Below are 15,467 nucleotides of genomic sequence, written 5' to 3' on the forward strand. Positions count from 1 at the left end.
GTACTAACTAAATTCATTAGAATACATTGTTTTCCTTTAAATGACCTTTAAAAGGTAAAATACTTACCTAATAGCAAGCTGGAGAGCATCGCTAATCCTGACCCTTCTTCACGTGCACTAAGCCTCCTATTAGTACGGCCCAGGGCTCTGAAGATGGGTTGGTATTAGCACGGCACCCCCAGCACACTATAGGTAAATATAAAACTGCAGGGAATACTTTTTCACCTACAGTTAAAACATTTACATTTGTTTTAAAGAAAACCAATGTAAATTCAGTATTTGTTTTGTTTTAAAGGAAACAAATACCGAATAGCGCAACACACAAATACTCGTAAAAACCCCTTAAGTTCCAGAATACTTGCTCCGCAGGATTCGTCCGATACTTTTTATTCAGTGCTGCACAAGTCTAGTAATTAAAGGGACCATCTACACCTTAGTCATCTTAAAGTTTTATCTTAGATTAAGCTGCAAATAGCTTCCTGCACCCTTTCTAAATCATGCAGCAGGAACAGTAAAAAAAAAGTTATTTTAAAATAAATGTCGTTTCTGGCCACTTTAAAATGGCTGCCATTGATGACATGATCTAGGCTGCATTTAAGACTGCACTAGTTACAAAAGACTCACTAGTTGGATTTAACAGACTTTCAATGCTATTCAGCAGAGTGCATAGATGCAGCCCAGATCATGATGTTATCAGTGGGTGGAGCTTGGCAGCCATTTCAAAGTGGCCAAAAACACTATTCATTTTAAAATAACTTTTTTACTGTTCCTGCTGCACAATATAGAAAGGGCGCAGTAGCCTATTTGCAGCTTAATCTAAGGTAAGACATAAAGATGACTGCACTTTATGTAAGACATAAAGATGACTGCACTTTATGTAAGACATAAAGATGACTGCACTTTATGTCTGAAGAAAACATGGGCATACTTGATGGGTCTTCCAATTCTCATCAGGTATCAATATCTATGTTTCTTTGTTACTCAGTGCACACAAAATTAAAAGATAACTTTGGCCGAACTACTTTTAAGGATGAATCACAGGATGACATACTTGGCATATGCTTTTTCGAGCAGTGCGCACCACATTTCGTTTGTCTCATTGGAGTGACAATAAATTAGCTGGTTGTTGATCGTTGGAAGACGGTCATCAATAACTACATCCACCCATTCCCCAAATCGCCAGAAATGGAAATGAAAAATCCCGGCGTAATTTTCAGGCTTCTCAGAATACCACTCCTGCTCCTTCCAGTTGGGGATGACCTGCACACAAACACAGCATTAAAGGAACATTAAGGTATTTGTAATATATGCATGGTATATATTGGCAATTTAACACTGAAAAAATATTTTAATACATTTAAAGCTGTCATTTTGAGGCAAAAATGTATATGGTTTTGCAGTCCAAAGACATACCACTTGAAGGCCCTCAAGTTTTGTTTATCTTATCTCCCCTGCTGTGATGGATATTAACCAATCACTGTGCAGCATTTAGGAAGGTTGGGGTTTTGAATTTAGTGGAAAGCATTCCTGCCTCTCTGGGTTTGGTAGTGGAAAACCCACAATTTTAAGTTAATTTCAGAAAAAAATAAAAATATTTATTTTATCTACATATAATCAAATATAGAAAGGAGACAAGCAAATTGCAGACTGTCTCAATCATGACTTCTGTTCTGTCTTCACAAATAATTGTAAAGATAGAATGACTACAGTAAGGATGCTACTAAATTAGAAATTGGCTTAGGACTAATCTTCTTACAGAGGAAAGGTTTTATAATAATAATAATTATCCAAGGTTTTTAAAATAAACGTCAGTCTGCTCTAGCTGCCCCATTATCTGATCTGTTTAATCAATCACTATTGACAGGAGTTGTTAAAGATGATTGGAGAACAGCAAATCTTATATCTATCCATAAAAAAGGCAGTAGGGAAGACTCTGGTAACTACAGGTCAGTCAGTTTAACTTCAGCAGTAATGAAATTAATGGAAACGCTCTTTAATTAGGACTTAAATAAAGAGAAAATTTATAGAGCCAAAAATCAGCAAGATTGTGTCAGACTAATCTCATTGATTTAGGTAACTAAAGTGATAGACAGGGGTGAAGCAGTTGATGTAGCATATCTAGATTTCAGCAGAGTATTTGACACTGCCCCACAAAACAAACTAATTGATTAACTGTATTTCATTGGTCTAGAGTCAAAAATTGCAAACTGGGTAGGATGCTGGCTTAAGGATGGATGATAGAGTGTCTTAATAATTGGGGTGCATTCAGGAGAGGGGGCAACTACTACTGGTGTTGCTCATGAGTCAGTTCTCGGGCAAGTTTAGTTTGTGGAAGTAGGTCTGTTTGCAGATGATACAAAAAATTTGTAATAGAGTCGATATTCCAGGGGTCAAATAAGAATTAATATGATAATTGGACAAATTAACATTGCAAAATGCAAAATTATGCATTTAGGAAAGTAAAATCCATAACGTTAATTACAGACTCAATGACACTTTAGTGAAGGTAATGGTTACTGAGTATTAAAGAGGAATGGGACTTGGGAATTATTATTTCAGATTATTAAAATGTATTATTGCAGCAAGTAAGGCCAGTAGAATGTTTAATTGCATATGTAGACATTTTTGCAGCAGAAATAGTAAGGTTATTATGCCACTTAAAAGATCACTAGTTATGCCTCATCTTAAAGGAACATGAAACCCAAAATGTTTCTTTCATGATTCAGATAGAGAATACAATTTTAAACAACTTTCCAATTTACTTGTATTATTTATTTTGCTTCCTTCTCTTGTTATCCTTTGCTGAAAGCTTTATTTAGGTGAGCTCAGGAGCAGCAAAGAACCTAGGTTCTCACTGTTGATTGGTGGCTGCAGATATATAGCAATTTCATTGACTCACTCATGTGTTCAGTTAAAAATCAGTAGTGCATTGCTGCTCCTTCAACAAATTATACCAAGAGAATGAAACAAATTAGATAATAGAAGTAAATTAGAAAGTTGTTTAAAATTGTATTCTCTATTTGAATTATGAAATATTTTTTTGGGGTTTCATGTACCTTTAAGTATTATGAGCAGTTCTGCAGTCCATAACTGCAGAAGGATATACTGTACATTAACTGGAATCTGTTCAAAGGTTACTGAAATTATACATGGTCTTAAAAAATAAAAAAAACTTACAAACTAAGAGACTCATTGACCTAAATATGTATAACTTAGAAGAGAGGAGGGAAAGAGTTGATATGATAGTAACTATCAAGTATATTAAGGGGCTTAAACTGGGATAAGCATAAGGTTATCCTACAAACTAGATAAATTTACACTTTTAGGACATTTTGGACAGACTTTTTGTTATCAATATAAATGTCCCTATATCTTCTTTACTATATCTTGTAAAAAAAAAATTGCTGTGTACATTTATTTTTGTTAGTTGTCCCCTTGTGACCGATGTTTCACGGATTCCAGTGAGTGGTGTTATTGCTAAATACACGGCAACTACATTGCAACATACTGAGCCACTGGTCCACGCTCTGTAAAATAATTAAAATCAGAAAACTGCTTACAACCCGCTAAAATGATAGATGATAAATTGTCTCCCATTCACATGTTTTATTTATAGAGATTGTAATCTGAATGTGGCACTGTTCGATTATCTCACTAATATATCCAAGATATTTTCATCTTTATCTATGTCACTGGCATGTGCGTAATAGTGCGTCACTTTTACAATGAAATGGATGGCTACAGCTACAAAACATGAAAAAAACATTTAATTTCTATTAAGTAGAAATGACAGAAAACTGCTGATTATGATTTTGCTGGTGTGCACGGTGCCGAAAGGACCTGTTTGTTAACTGGAATTTCCCACCAAGAACAAAAAACATAAATAAAATGATATTGATAAGTAAGAGAGAAATAAACAAGGTAATCATGGAGTAAAGCATCTTTCTGACTTTGGCACAAAATGTAATTGACTTTGACTGACAGAAATGAAAAGGTAAGAAATGTTTGGAGAGTACATTTTAAGAAATAAGGGTTTATGGTAGTTAACCATTTATATTAAGTGTATTATGAAAATAATTAAAAAAACATAATTTATGTAAGAACTTACCTGATAAATTCATTTCTTTCATATTAGCAAGAGTCCATGAGCTAGTGACGTATGGGATATACATTCCTACCAGGAGGGGCAAAGTTTCCCAAACCTCAAAATGCCTATAAATACACCCCTCACCACACCCACAATTCAGTTTAACGAAAAGTCCAGTAGTGGGGTGATAAGAAAGGAGCGAAAGCATCAAAAATAAGGAATTGGAATAATTGTGCTTTATATAGAAAAATCATAACTACCACAAAAAAGGGTGGGTCTCATGGACTCTTGCTAATATGAAAGAAATGAATTTATCAGGTAAGTTCTTACATAAATTATGTTTTCTTTCATGTAATTAGCAAGAGTCCATGAGCTAGTGACGTATGGGATAGCAGATACCCAAGATGTGGAACTTCAACGCAAGAGTCACTAGAGAGGGAGGGATAAAATAAAGACAGCCAATTCCGCTGAAAAAATAATCCACAACCCAAATCAAAAGTTTTAATCTTAATAATGAAAAAAACTGAAATCATAAGCAGAAGAATCAAACTGAAACAGCTGCCTGAAGTACTTTTCTACCAAAAACTGCTTCAGAAGAAGAGAAAACATCAAAATGGTAGAATTTAGTAAAAGTATGCAAAGAAGACCAAGTTGCTGCTTTGCAAATCTGATCAACAGAAGCTTCATTCCTAAAAGCCCAGGAAGTAGAAACTGACCTAGTAGAATGAGCCGTAATCCTTTGAGGCGGGGACTTACCCGACTCCACATAAGCATGATGAATCAAAGACTTTAACCAAGACGCCAAAGAAATGGCAGAAGCTTTCTGACCTTTCCTGGAACCAGAAAAGATAACAAATAGACTAGAAGTCTTTCTAAAATCTTTAGTAGCTTCAACATAATATTTCAAAGCTCTTACTATATCCAAAGAATGTAAAGATCTCTCCTTTGAATTCTTAGGATTAGGACACAATGAAGGGACAACAATCTCTCTACTAATGTTGTTCGAATTCACAACCTTAGGTAAAAATTGAAATGAAGTCCGCAACACCGCCTTATCCTGATGAAAAATCAGAAAAGGAGATTCACAAGAAAGAGCAGATAACTCAGAAACTCTTCTAGCAGAAGAGATGGCCAAAAGGAACAAAACTTTCCAAGAAAGTAATTTAATATCCAGAGAATGCATAGGTTCAAACGGAGGAGCCTGTAAAGCCGTCAGAACCAAATTAAGACTCCAAGGAGGAGAGATTGACTTAATGACAGGCTTGATACGAACCAAAGCCTGTACAAAACAATGAATATCAGGAAGATTAGCAATCTTTCTGTGAAAAAGAACAGAAAGAGCAGAGATTTGTCCTTTCAAGGAACTTGCAGATAAACCTTTATCCAAACCATCCTGAAGAAACTGTAAAATTCTAGGAATTCTAAAAGAATGCCAGGAGAACTTATGAGAAGAACACCAAGAAATGTAAGTCTTCCAGACTCGATAATAAATCTTTCTAGACACAGATTTACGAGCCTGTAACATAGTATTAATTACTGAGTCAGAGAAACCTCTATGACTAAGAATCAAGCGTTCAATTTCCATACCTTCAAATTTAATGATTTGAGATCCTGATGGAAAAATGGGCCTTGAGATAGAAGGTCTGGTCTTAACGGAAGTGTCCAAGGTTGGCAACTGGCCATCCGAATGAGATCCGCATACCAAAACCTGTGAGGCCATGCTGGAGCCACCAGCAGTACAAACGAACGTTCCAATAGAATTTTGGAAATCACTCTTGGAAGAAGAACTAGAGGCGGAAAGATATAGGCAGGATGATAATTCCAAGGAAGCGACAACGCGTCCACTGACTCCGCCTGAGGATCCCTGGATCTGGACAGATACCTGGGAAGTTTCTTGTTTAGATGAGAAGCCATCAGATCTATTTCTGGAAGTCCCCAGATCTGAACAATCTGAAGAAACACCTCTGGGTGAAGAGACCATTCGCCCGGATGTAACATCTGGCAACTGAGATAATCCGCTTCCCAATTGTCTACACCTGGGATGTGAACCGCAGAAATTAGACAGGAGCTGGATTCCGCCCAAACAAGTATCCGAGATACTTCTCTCATAGCTTGAGGACTGTGAGTCCCACCTTGATGATTATCATACGCCACGGTTGTGACATTGTCCGTCTGAAAACAAATAAACGATTCTCTCTTCAGAAGAGGCCAGAACTGGAGAGCTCTGAAAATCGCACGGAGTTCCAAAATGTTGATTGGTAATCTCCCCTCCTGAGATTCCCAAACCCCCTGCACTGTCAGAGAACCCCATACAGCTCCCCAACCTGAAAGACTCGCATCTGTTGAGATCACAGTCCAGGTTGGGCGAACAAAAGAGGCCCCTTATATTAAACGATGGTGATCCAACCACCAAGTCAGAGAAGACCGAACATTGGGATTTAAGGATATTATTTGTGATATCCTTGTATAATCCCTGCACCACTGGTTCAGCATACAAAGCTGAAGAGGTCTCATGTGAAAACGAGCAAAGGGGATCGCGTCCGATGCAGCAGTCATGAGACCTAGAATTTCCATGCAGAAAGCTACCGAAGGGAAAGACTGAGACTGAAGGTTACGACAAGCTGAAACCAGCTTCAGACGTCTCTTTTCTGTTAGAGACAAAGTCATGGACACTGAATCTATTTGCAAGCCCAAAAAGGTTACCTTTGTCTGAGGAATCAAAAAACTCTTTGTTAAATTGATCCTCCAACCATGTTTTTGAAGAAACAACACAAGTTGATTCGTATGAGATTCTGCAGAATGCAAAGACTGAGCAAGTACCAAGATATCGTCCAAATAAGGAAATACCGCAATACCCTGTTCTCTGATTACAGAGAGAAGGGCACCGAGAACCTTTGAAAAGATCCTTGGAGCTGTTGCTAGGCCAAACGGAAGGGCAACAAACTGGTAATGCTTGTCTAGAAAAGAGAATCTCAGAAACTGATAGTGATCTGGATGAATTGGAATATGAAGATATGCATCCTGCAAATCTATTGTGGACATATAATGCCCTTGCTGAACAAAAGGCAGAATAGTCCTTATAGTCATCATTTTGAATGTTGGTATTCTTACATAACGATTCAATATTTTAAGATCCAGAACTGGTCTGAAGGAATTCTCCTTCTTTGATACAATGAATAGATTTGAGTAAAACCCCAGACCCCGTTCCAGAACTGGAACTGGTACAATTACCCCAGCCAACTCTAGATCTGAAACACATTTCAGAAATGCCTGAGCCTTCACTGGGTTTACTGGAATGTGAGAGAGAAAAAAATCTTCTCACAGGAGGTCTTAACTTGAAACCTATTCTGTATCCTTGAGAAACAATGTTCTGAATCCAAAGACTGTGAATCGACTTGATCCAAACATCTTTGAAAAATCGTAACCTGCCCCCTACCAGCTGCGCTGGAATGAGGGCCGCACCTTCATGCGGATTTAGGAGCTGGTTTTGACTTTCTAAAAGGCTTGGATTTATTCCAGACTGGAGAAGGTTTCCAAATGGAAACTGTTCCTTTAGGGGAAGGGTCAGACTTCTGCTCTTTATTCTGACGAAAAGAACGAAAACAATTAGCAGCCCTGTATTTACCTTTAGATTTTTTGTCCTGAGACAAAAAGGTTCCCTTTCCCCCAGTAACAGTTGACATAATTGAATCCAACTGTGAACCAAATAATTTATTACCTTGGAAAGAAAGAGAAAGCAACGTTGATTTAGAAGTCATATCTGCATTCAAAGATTTAAGCCATAAAGCTCTTCTAGCTAAAATAGCTAAAGACATATATCTGACATCAATTCTAATGATATCAAAAATGGCATCACAAATAAAATTATTAGCATGTTGAAGAAGTTTAACAATGCTATAAGCATTATGGTCTGACACTTGTTGCGCTAAAGCCTCCAACCAGAAAGTTGAAGCTGCAGCAACATCAGCCAAAGAAATAGCAGGTCTAAGAAGATTACCTGAACATAAATAAGCTCTCCTTAGAAAGGATTCAAGCTTCCTGTCTAAAGGATCCTTAAAGGAAGTACTATCCGCTGTAGGAATAGTAGTACGTTTAGCAAGAGTAGAAATAGCCCCATCAACTTTAGGGATTTTATCCCAAAACTCTAATCTATCAGATGGCACAGGGTACAATTTCTTAAACCTTTGAGAAGGAGTAAATGAAGTACCCAGACTACTCCATTCCCTAGAAATTACTTCTGAAATAGCATCAGGAACTGGAAAAACTTCTGGAATAACTACATGAGGTTTGAAAACCGAATTTAAACGCTTAGTAGATTTAGTATCAAGAGGACTAGACTCCTCCATATCTAATGCAACTAACACTTCTTTAACCCCTTAATGACAACTGACGTACCAGGTACGTCCTGCAAAAACTAGCAGTTAGTGACAATGGACGTACCTGGTACGTCAGTTGTTTAAGAGAGTGCTGGAAGCGATCGCAATCGCTTCCAGCAGCTCTCAGGGTATTGCAGTGATGCCTCGTTATTGAGGCATCCTGCAATACCCTTTAACAAGCATCCGATGCAGAGAGAGCCACTCTGTGGCCCTCTCTGCACCGGTAGCGATGGGGCCGTTCGTTGGTGGGAGCTTACAAGGGAGGAGGGTGGGCGGCCCATCGCTACCCGGCATCCGGTTACTACAAGTGCATTGTGCACGCCGGATGCTGGGAGCATGCAGAGGGGGGGCCTGCGTGTGCGCGCGCGCGCAGCAAACACTGCCGCCAATGATTTCTATTAAGAGGGAGGGGGGGCAGCAAACTTTTGTTTTTTTTAAAAAATAATAGGATCTGGTAGGGTTAGGGGGGTGGGGGTACTGGGGGGGGCAGCTACACTACAGAAAAAACGGAAAAAAAGGCCAAAAATAAAAAAAAACACACTTTATTTTTTGGGGAAAACTGGGTACTGGCAGACAGCTGCCAGTACCCAAGATGGTGGCAAATAGGTAGGTGGGGAGGGTTAGAGAGCTGTTTGGGGGGGGGATCAGGGATGTTGGGGGTTAAGGCAGGGGTCCATCACAGCTGAATAATAAAAAAAAAAAAAAAAAAACCTTTTATTTTAGTACTGGCAGACTTTCTGCCAGTACTTAAGATGGCGGGGACAATTGTGGGGTGGGGGAGGGAAGAGAGTTGTTGGGAGGGATCAGGGGGTGGGATGTGTCAGGTGGGAGGCTAATCTCTACACTAAAGCTAAAATTAACCCTGCAAGCTCTCTACAAGCTACCTAATTAACCCCTTCACTGCTGGGCATAATACAAGTGTGGTGCGCAGCAGCATTTAGCGGCCTCCTAATTGCCAAAAAGCAACGCCAAAGCCATATATGTCTGCTATTTCTGAACAAAGGAGATCCCAGAGAAGCATTTACAACCATTTGTGCCATAATTGCACAAGCTGTTTGTAAATAATTTCAGTGAGAAACCTAAAATTGTGAAAAATGTCACTTTTTTATTTATTTATCGCATTTGGCGGTGAAATGGTGGCATGAAATATACCAAAATGGGCCTAGATCAATACTTTGGGTTGTCTACTACACTACACTAAAGCTAAAATTAACCCTTCAAGGTCCCTACAAGATCCCTAATTAACCCCTTCACTGCTGGGCATAATGCATGTGTGGTGCACAGCGGCATTTACTGGCCTTCTAATTACCAAAAACAATGCCAAAGCCATATATGTCTACTATTTCTGAACAAAGGGGATCCCAGAGAAGCATTTACAACCATGTGTGCCATAATTGCACAAACTGTTTGTAAATAATTTCAGCGAGAAACCTAAAATTTGTGAAAAAGTGAATGATTTTTTTTATTTGCTCGCATTTGGCAGTGAAATGGTGGCATGAAATATACCAAAATGGGCATAAATCAATACTTTGGGTTGTCTTCTAAAAAAATATATATACATGTCAAGGGATATTCAGAGATTCCGGACAGATATCAGTGTTCCAATGTAACTAGCGCTAATTTTGAAAAAAAGTGGTTTGGAAATAGCAAAGTGCTACTTGTACTTATTGCCCTATAACTTGCAAAAAAAGCAAACAACATGTAACCATTGGGTATTTCTAAACTCAGGACAAAATTTAGAAATTATTTAGCATGGGTGTTTTTTGGTGGTCGTAGATGTGTAACAGATTTTGGAGGTCAAAGTTAGAAAAAGTGTGTTTTTTTCCATTTTTTCCTCATATTTTATATTTTTTTTAAATTAAATTATAAGATATGATGAAAAAAATTGTATCTTTAGAAAGTCCATTTAATGGCGAGAAAAACAGTATATAATATGTGTGGGTACAGTAAATGAGTAAGAGTAAAATTACAGCTAAACACTAACACTGCAGAAATGTAAAAATAGCCCTTGTCATTAAGGGTAAGAAAACTGAAAAATGGTCCGGTCATTAAAGGGTTAAGTAAAGAACAAATAAACTCCATTTTAAATAAATATGAAGATTTATCAGTGTCAATATCTGAGGCAGAATCTTCTGAGCCAGATAGATCCTCATCAGAAACAGATAAGTCAGAATGATGACGGTCACTTAAAAATTCATCTGAAATATGAGAAGTTTTAAAAGACCTTTTACGCTTACTGGAAGGAGGAATAACAGACAGAGCCTTCCTAATAGATTTAGAAACAAATTATTTTACATTAACAGGGACATCCTGAACATTAGATGTTGAAGGAACAACAACAGGTAATGGATTATTACTAATGGAAATACAATCTGCATTAGAAAGTTTATCATGACAGTTATCACAAACAACAGCTGGAGGAACAGTTACCAAAAGTTTACAACAGATGCACTTAACTTTGGTAGAACCAGCATCAGGCAGCGTCTTTCCAGAAGTAGATTCTGATCCAGGGTCATGTTGAGACATCTTGCAATATGTAATAGAAAAAACAACATATAAAGCAAAATTATCAAATTCCTTAAATGACAGTTTCAGGAATGGGAAAAAATGCCAATAAACAAGCCTCTAGCAACCAGAAGCAATGACAAATGAGACTGAAATAATGTGACAAAAAGGTGGAGACAAGAATGACGCCCACATTTTTTGGCGCCAAAAAGACGCCCACATTATTGGCGCCAAGTATGACGCCACATCCTGTGACGCCGAAAAAACGACGCCCACAATTTTGGCGCAAAAAAACATCTGAACGTCAAATATGACGCAATACGAAACTTCCAGCGTCACTTAGGGCGCCGGAAATGACAAAATTTTTGCGCCAAAAAAGTCTGCGCCAAAAATGACGCAATAAATTGAAGCATTTTCTGCCCCCGCGAGCCTAACAGCCCGCAGGGAAAAAAGTCAATTGAAAAATTTTTAAGGTAAGAAAAAAATTATTTATTCATATGCATTATCCCAAATAATGAAACTGACTGTCTGAAATAAGGAATACTGATTATCCTGAATCAAGGCAAATATAAGTTTAAACACATATATTTAGAACTTTACATATAAAGTGCCCAACCATAGCTTTGAGTGTCATAAATAGAAATAAGATTTACTTACCCCAAGACACTCATCTACATATAGTAGATAGCCAAACCAGTACTGAAACGAGAATCAGTAGAGGTAATGGTATATAAGAGTATATCGTCGATCTGAAAAAGGGAGGTAAGAGATGAATCTCTACGACCGATAACAGAGAACCTATGAAATAGATCCCATAGAAGGAGACCATTGAATTCAAATAGGCAATACTCTCTTCACATCCCTCTGACATTCACTGCACTCTGAGAGGAAAACCGGGCTCCAGCCTGCTGCGAAGCGCATATCAACGTAGAATCTAGCACAAACTTACTTCACCGCCTCCATGGGAGGCAAAGTTTGTAAAACTGAATTGTGGGTGTGGTGAGGGGTGTATTTATAGGCATTTTGAGGTTTGGGAAACTTTGCCCCTCCTGGTAGGAATGTATATCCCATACGTCACTAGCTCATGGACTCTTGCTAATTACATGAAAGAAAACATCTAAACTGTAATGTAATTGAAGACAGGCCCCCATTCCAATCAATTAGAAAAACACTGAAAGAAAGTGCTAGAGTTTTATTGTTAATTTTCTAAGCAAGAACATATTTTGGCCAAGGCCGACAAGGTCTGTGAGAAAGCAGGATTTAAGGTCGGGGGCAGCAATTTTTTCAGGATAGTTTTATTGAATGAAGTAAAATGACCAGATTTGCAAGAACCAAATTCGCGCCTTTCTTCATCAGAAGCATCTAAAAAAACTCAACACAAATTTTGTCACAGTTTACTTTAGTCACATTGCTTTCAGAGTGGTATCTGCCTAATCAAATGTGTTCGACTGTAGGTTTTATACTTAATGGGACACGTGCTGTATTTCTCCAACTTACTGTGTGTCCAGCTGCAGAGTATTAAAGAATGAAAATACTCTTTTAGGTTTACTCTTGTAAATTAAATAGCTAGTTGTGCTTATCAAAACTACCACACATTAGGAAAAACATAATTTATGTAATTATTATTATCAGGTATTTGAATTAAGTAAAATTACCAGATTTGCAAGAACCAAATTCAGGACTGTTTAAAAGGGTTAATGAATACAAACGTGACAAAAGTCAATAGAAAAAGCTGTTGCTAGGATCAAATTGTTGTTATCTTTTACATTAACATTAAAAAAGAGCAGCTGTATTTTTCAGGCCTTTCTTCATCAGAAGCATCTAAAATAACTCAACACAAATTTTGTCACAGTTTACTTTAGTCACATTGCTTTCAGAGTGATAAGTTTAGTGATAAGATAGGAATTGTCACTGGTCCATATGCTTTTCAAAATTAAACCTTCATGATTCAGATAGGGCATGTTATTTTAAAAAAATTCCAATTTACATTTATCATCAAATTTGCTTTGTTCTCCTGGTATTCTTTGTTGAAAGCTAAGCCTAAGTAGGCTCATATGCTATTTTCAAAGCCCTTGAAGGCCACCTCATACATATAAAACAAATTATAAAATTTAGAAGCCAAGAACTCAATATTATAAAACTCAACATTATAAACCAGGGCGATGCAATTTGTAAAATCATGCTATACCAGAAGTATAGAACTATTTCTGCACAAATTGTACCCGGTACAGATGGTTCCTGTGTAGCAGCAGCAGCAGCAGACAGACATTAATGTACACAATGAAGGTCATCAGAGTTATCTGGCCTCACTCTGGTCAGTAAAAGCAAGTGTAGGCTCCCAGTAAAAAGGTTAACAGACTCATTCTAACCTCCTCTACCAACTTACCATACTGGCTATAATAGAAAAGGCAAAGAGCAAGCAAACGACCAATTCTTGCCCAGCTGGGAATGTAAACAGTGATACGCAAGAGCAACTTCTGCTGGATTTGTGGAAAGTGAAGTTGGCAAATGTGGACAATCTGGGTCAGCAGAGCTAAAATTAAAAGTGATTAAATTAATTAATAATGGTATCTGCCTAATTAAATGTGTTTGACTGTAGGTTTTATACTTAATGGGACACGTGCTGTATTTCTCCAACTTACTGTGTGTCCAGCTGCAGAGTATTAAAGAATGAAAATACTCTTTTAGGTTTACTCTTGTAAATTAAATAGCTAGTTGTGCTTATCAAAACTACCACACATTACGAAAAACATAATTTATGTAATTATTATTATCAGGTGTTTGTAGAGCGCCAACAGGTTCCGCAGCACTATGAACATAGGTGGTATATAAAAACAATTACAGGGATCAATTGGGGAGAGAGGGTCCTGCCAAGAGTTGCACTGTTGTAGTCGGCTCTTATGAAGGTGAACTACAAACAGCTGGGCTCATAGGCTTACATGCTATGGGGTTTTAGGGGATAGCAGTGGAGATAGGAAGGTTAGTGTAGTTTGTAAGCATCCCTGAATAGTAGAGTCTTCAGGGAGGACTTAAAGCTTTTAAAACTAGGGGAGATTCTTGTGGAGCGAGGCAGAGAGTTCCATAAGATGGGAGCCAATCTGGAGAAATCTTAAAGATGGGAATGTAAGGAGGTACCAAGAGAGGAGGAGAGTAGGAGGTCATGAGCAGAGCAAAGGTGACGGGAGGGAGAGTATCTAGAGACAAGGTCTGAGATGTAGGGGGGGGAGCAGTGCAAATGAGGGCTTTGTGTGTCAGAGTGAGAATTTTGTGTTTAATCCTGGAGGCAAGAGGAAGCCAGTGAAGGGATTGGCAGAGAGGTGTGGCAGATGAAGAGCGGCGTGCAAGGAAGATGAGCCTGGCAGAGGCATTCATTATGGATTGTAAAGGAGCTAGGCGGCAGCTAGGGAGACCAGAGAGGATAGAGTTGCAGTAGTCGAGGCGGGAAAGGATGAGACAGTGGATTAAAATCTTTGTTGTGTCTTGTGTAAGGAAATGTCTAATTTTAGCGATGTGTCTGAGATGGAAGCAGCAGGCTTTAGCCAAGGACTGAATGTGAGGAGTGAAAGAAAGATCTGAGTCCAGTGTGACCCCAAGACATCAGGCATGTGAGGTTGGGTTAATGATGGAGTTATCAACAGTTATAGAGACATGGGGGTGGAGCTCAGTTTTGGAGAGATTTAGCTTGAGGTAGTGAGAGGACATCCAAGATGAGATATGAGAGAGACAGTTAGTGACACGGGTTAGCAAGGAAGGAGGTAGTTCTGGTGCAGAGAGGTAGATTTGGGTATCGTCGGCATACAAATAATAATGAAACCCATGGGACTTTATTAAGGAACCTAGTGAGGATGTGTAGATTGAAAAGAGAGGGGAAAAAAGAACATAGCCTTGCGGTACCCCAACAGAAAGAGGTAACGGGGCAGAGTATGCCCCAGAGAAGGCTACACTAAAGGTACAGTTAGACAGATAGGAAGAGAACCAAGAGAGAGCTGTGTCACAGGCTTGGAGGGTATGGAGCTAAAGAGGGTGGTCGACAGTATCAAAGGCTGCAGACAGATCAAGGAGGATAAGTAGAGAGAAATGGCCTTTTGATTTTGCTGTAAGTAGGTCGTTGATAACCTTAACAATTGCTGTCTCTGTTGAGTGAAGGGGGAGAAATCCAGATTGCAGTGGGTCAAGGAGGGAGTTTAGTGTAAACAAATGGGATAGACGTGCATATACTAGCTTTTCAAGAAGCTTTGAGGCAAGAGGTAGTAGGGAAATAGGGCGGTAGTTGGATGGGGAGGTTGGATCGAGAGAAGGTTTTTTGAGGATAGGTGTGACTAATGCATGCTTAAGAGATGTGGGAACTATACCAGTGCTGAGGGAGAGGTTGAAGATGTGTGAGAGTATAGGGGTAAGGGTAGAAGGGAGGGAGGGGAGTAGTTGTGAGGATATGGGGTCGAGGGGACAGGTAGTGAGGTGAGAGGATAGTATAAGGGCAGAAACTTCATCCTCTGTAA

General features: G+C 38.6%; 1 protein-coding gene across 1 annotated transcript in view; it reads right to left on the bottom strand.

The window, feature by feature from the left end:
• LOC128652672 (calpain-5) overlaps positions 1–15,467 on the bottom strand; it is a 107,372-nt gene that overhangs the window by 45,370 nt on the left and 46,535 nt on the right. Inside the window, exon 3 of the mRNA XM_053705601.1 lies at positions 1,052–1,260. Within this exon, the coding sequence (XP_053561576.1) occupies positions 1,052–1,260 (209 nt within the window). The remainder of the gene's footprint in view (positions 1–1,051; positions 1,261–15,467) is intronic.

This window comes from Bombina bombina, chromosome 3 (assembly GCF_027579735.1).
Source record: "Bombina bombina isolate aBomBom1 chromosome 3, aBomBom1.pri, whole genome shotgun sequence".
Taxonomy (NCBI): Eukaryota; Metazoa; Chordata; class Amphibia; order Anura; family Bombinatoridae; genus Bombina; species Bombina bombina.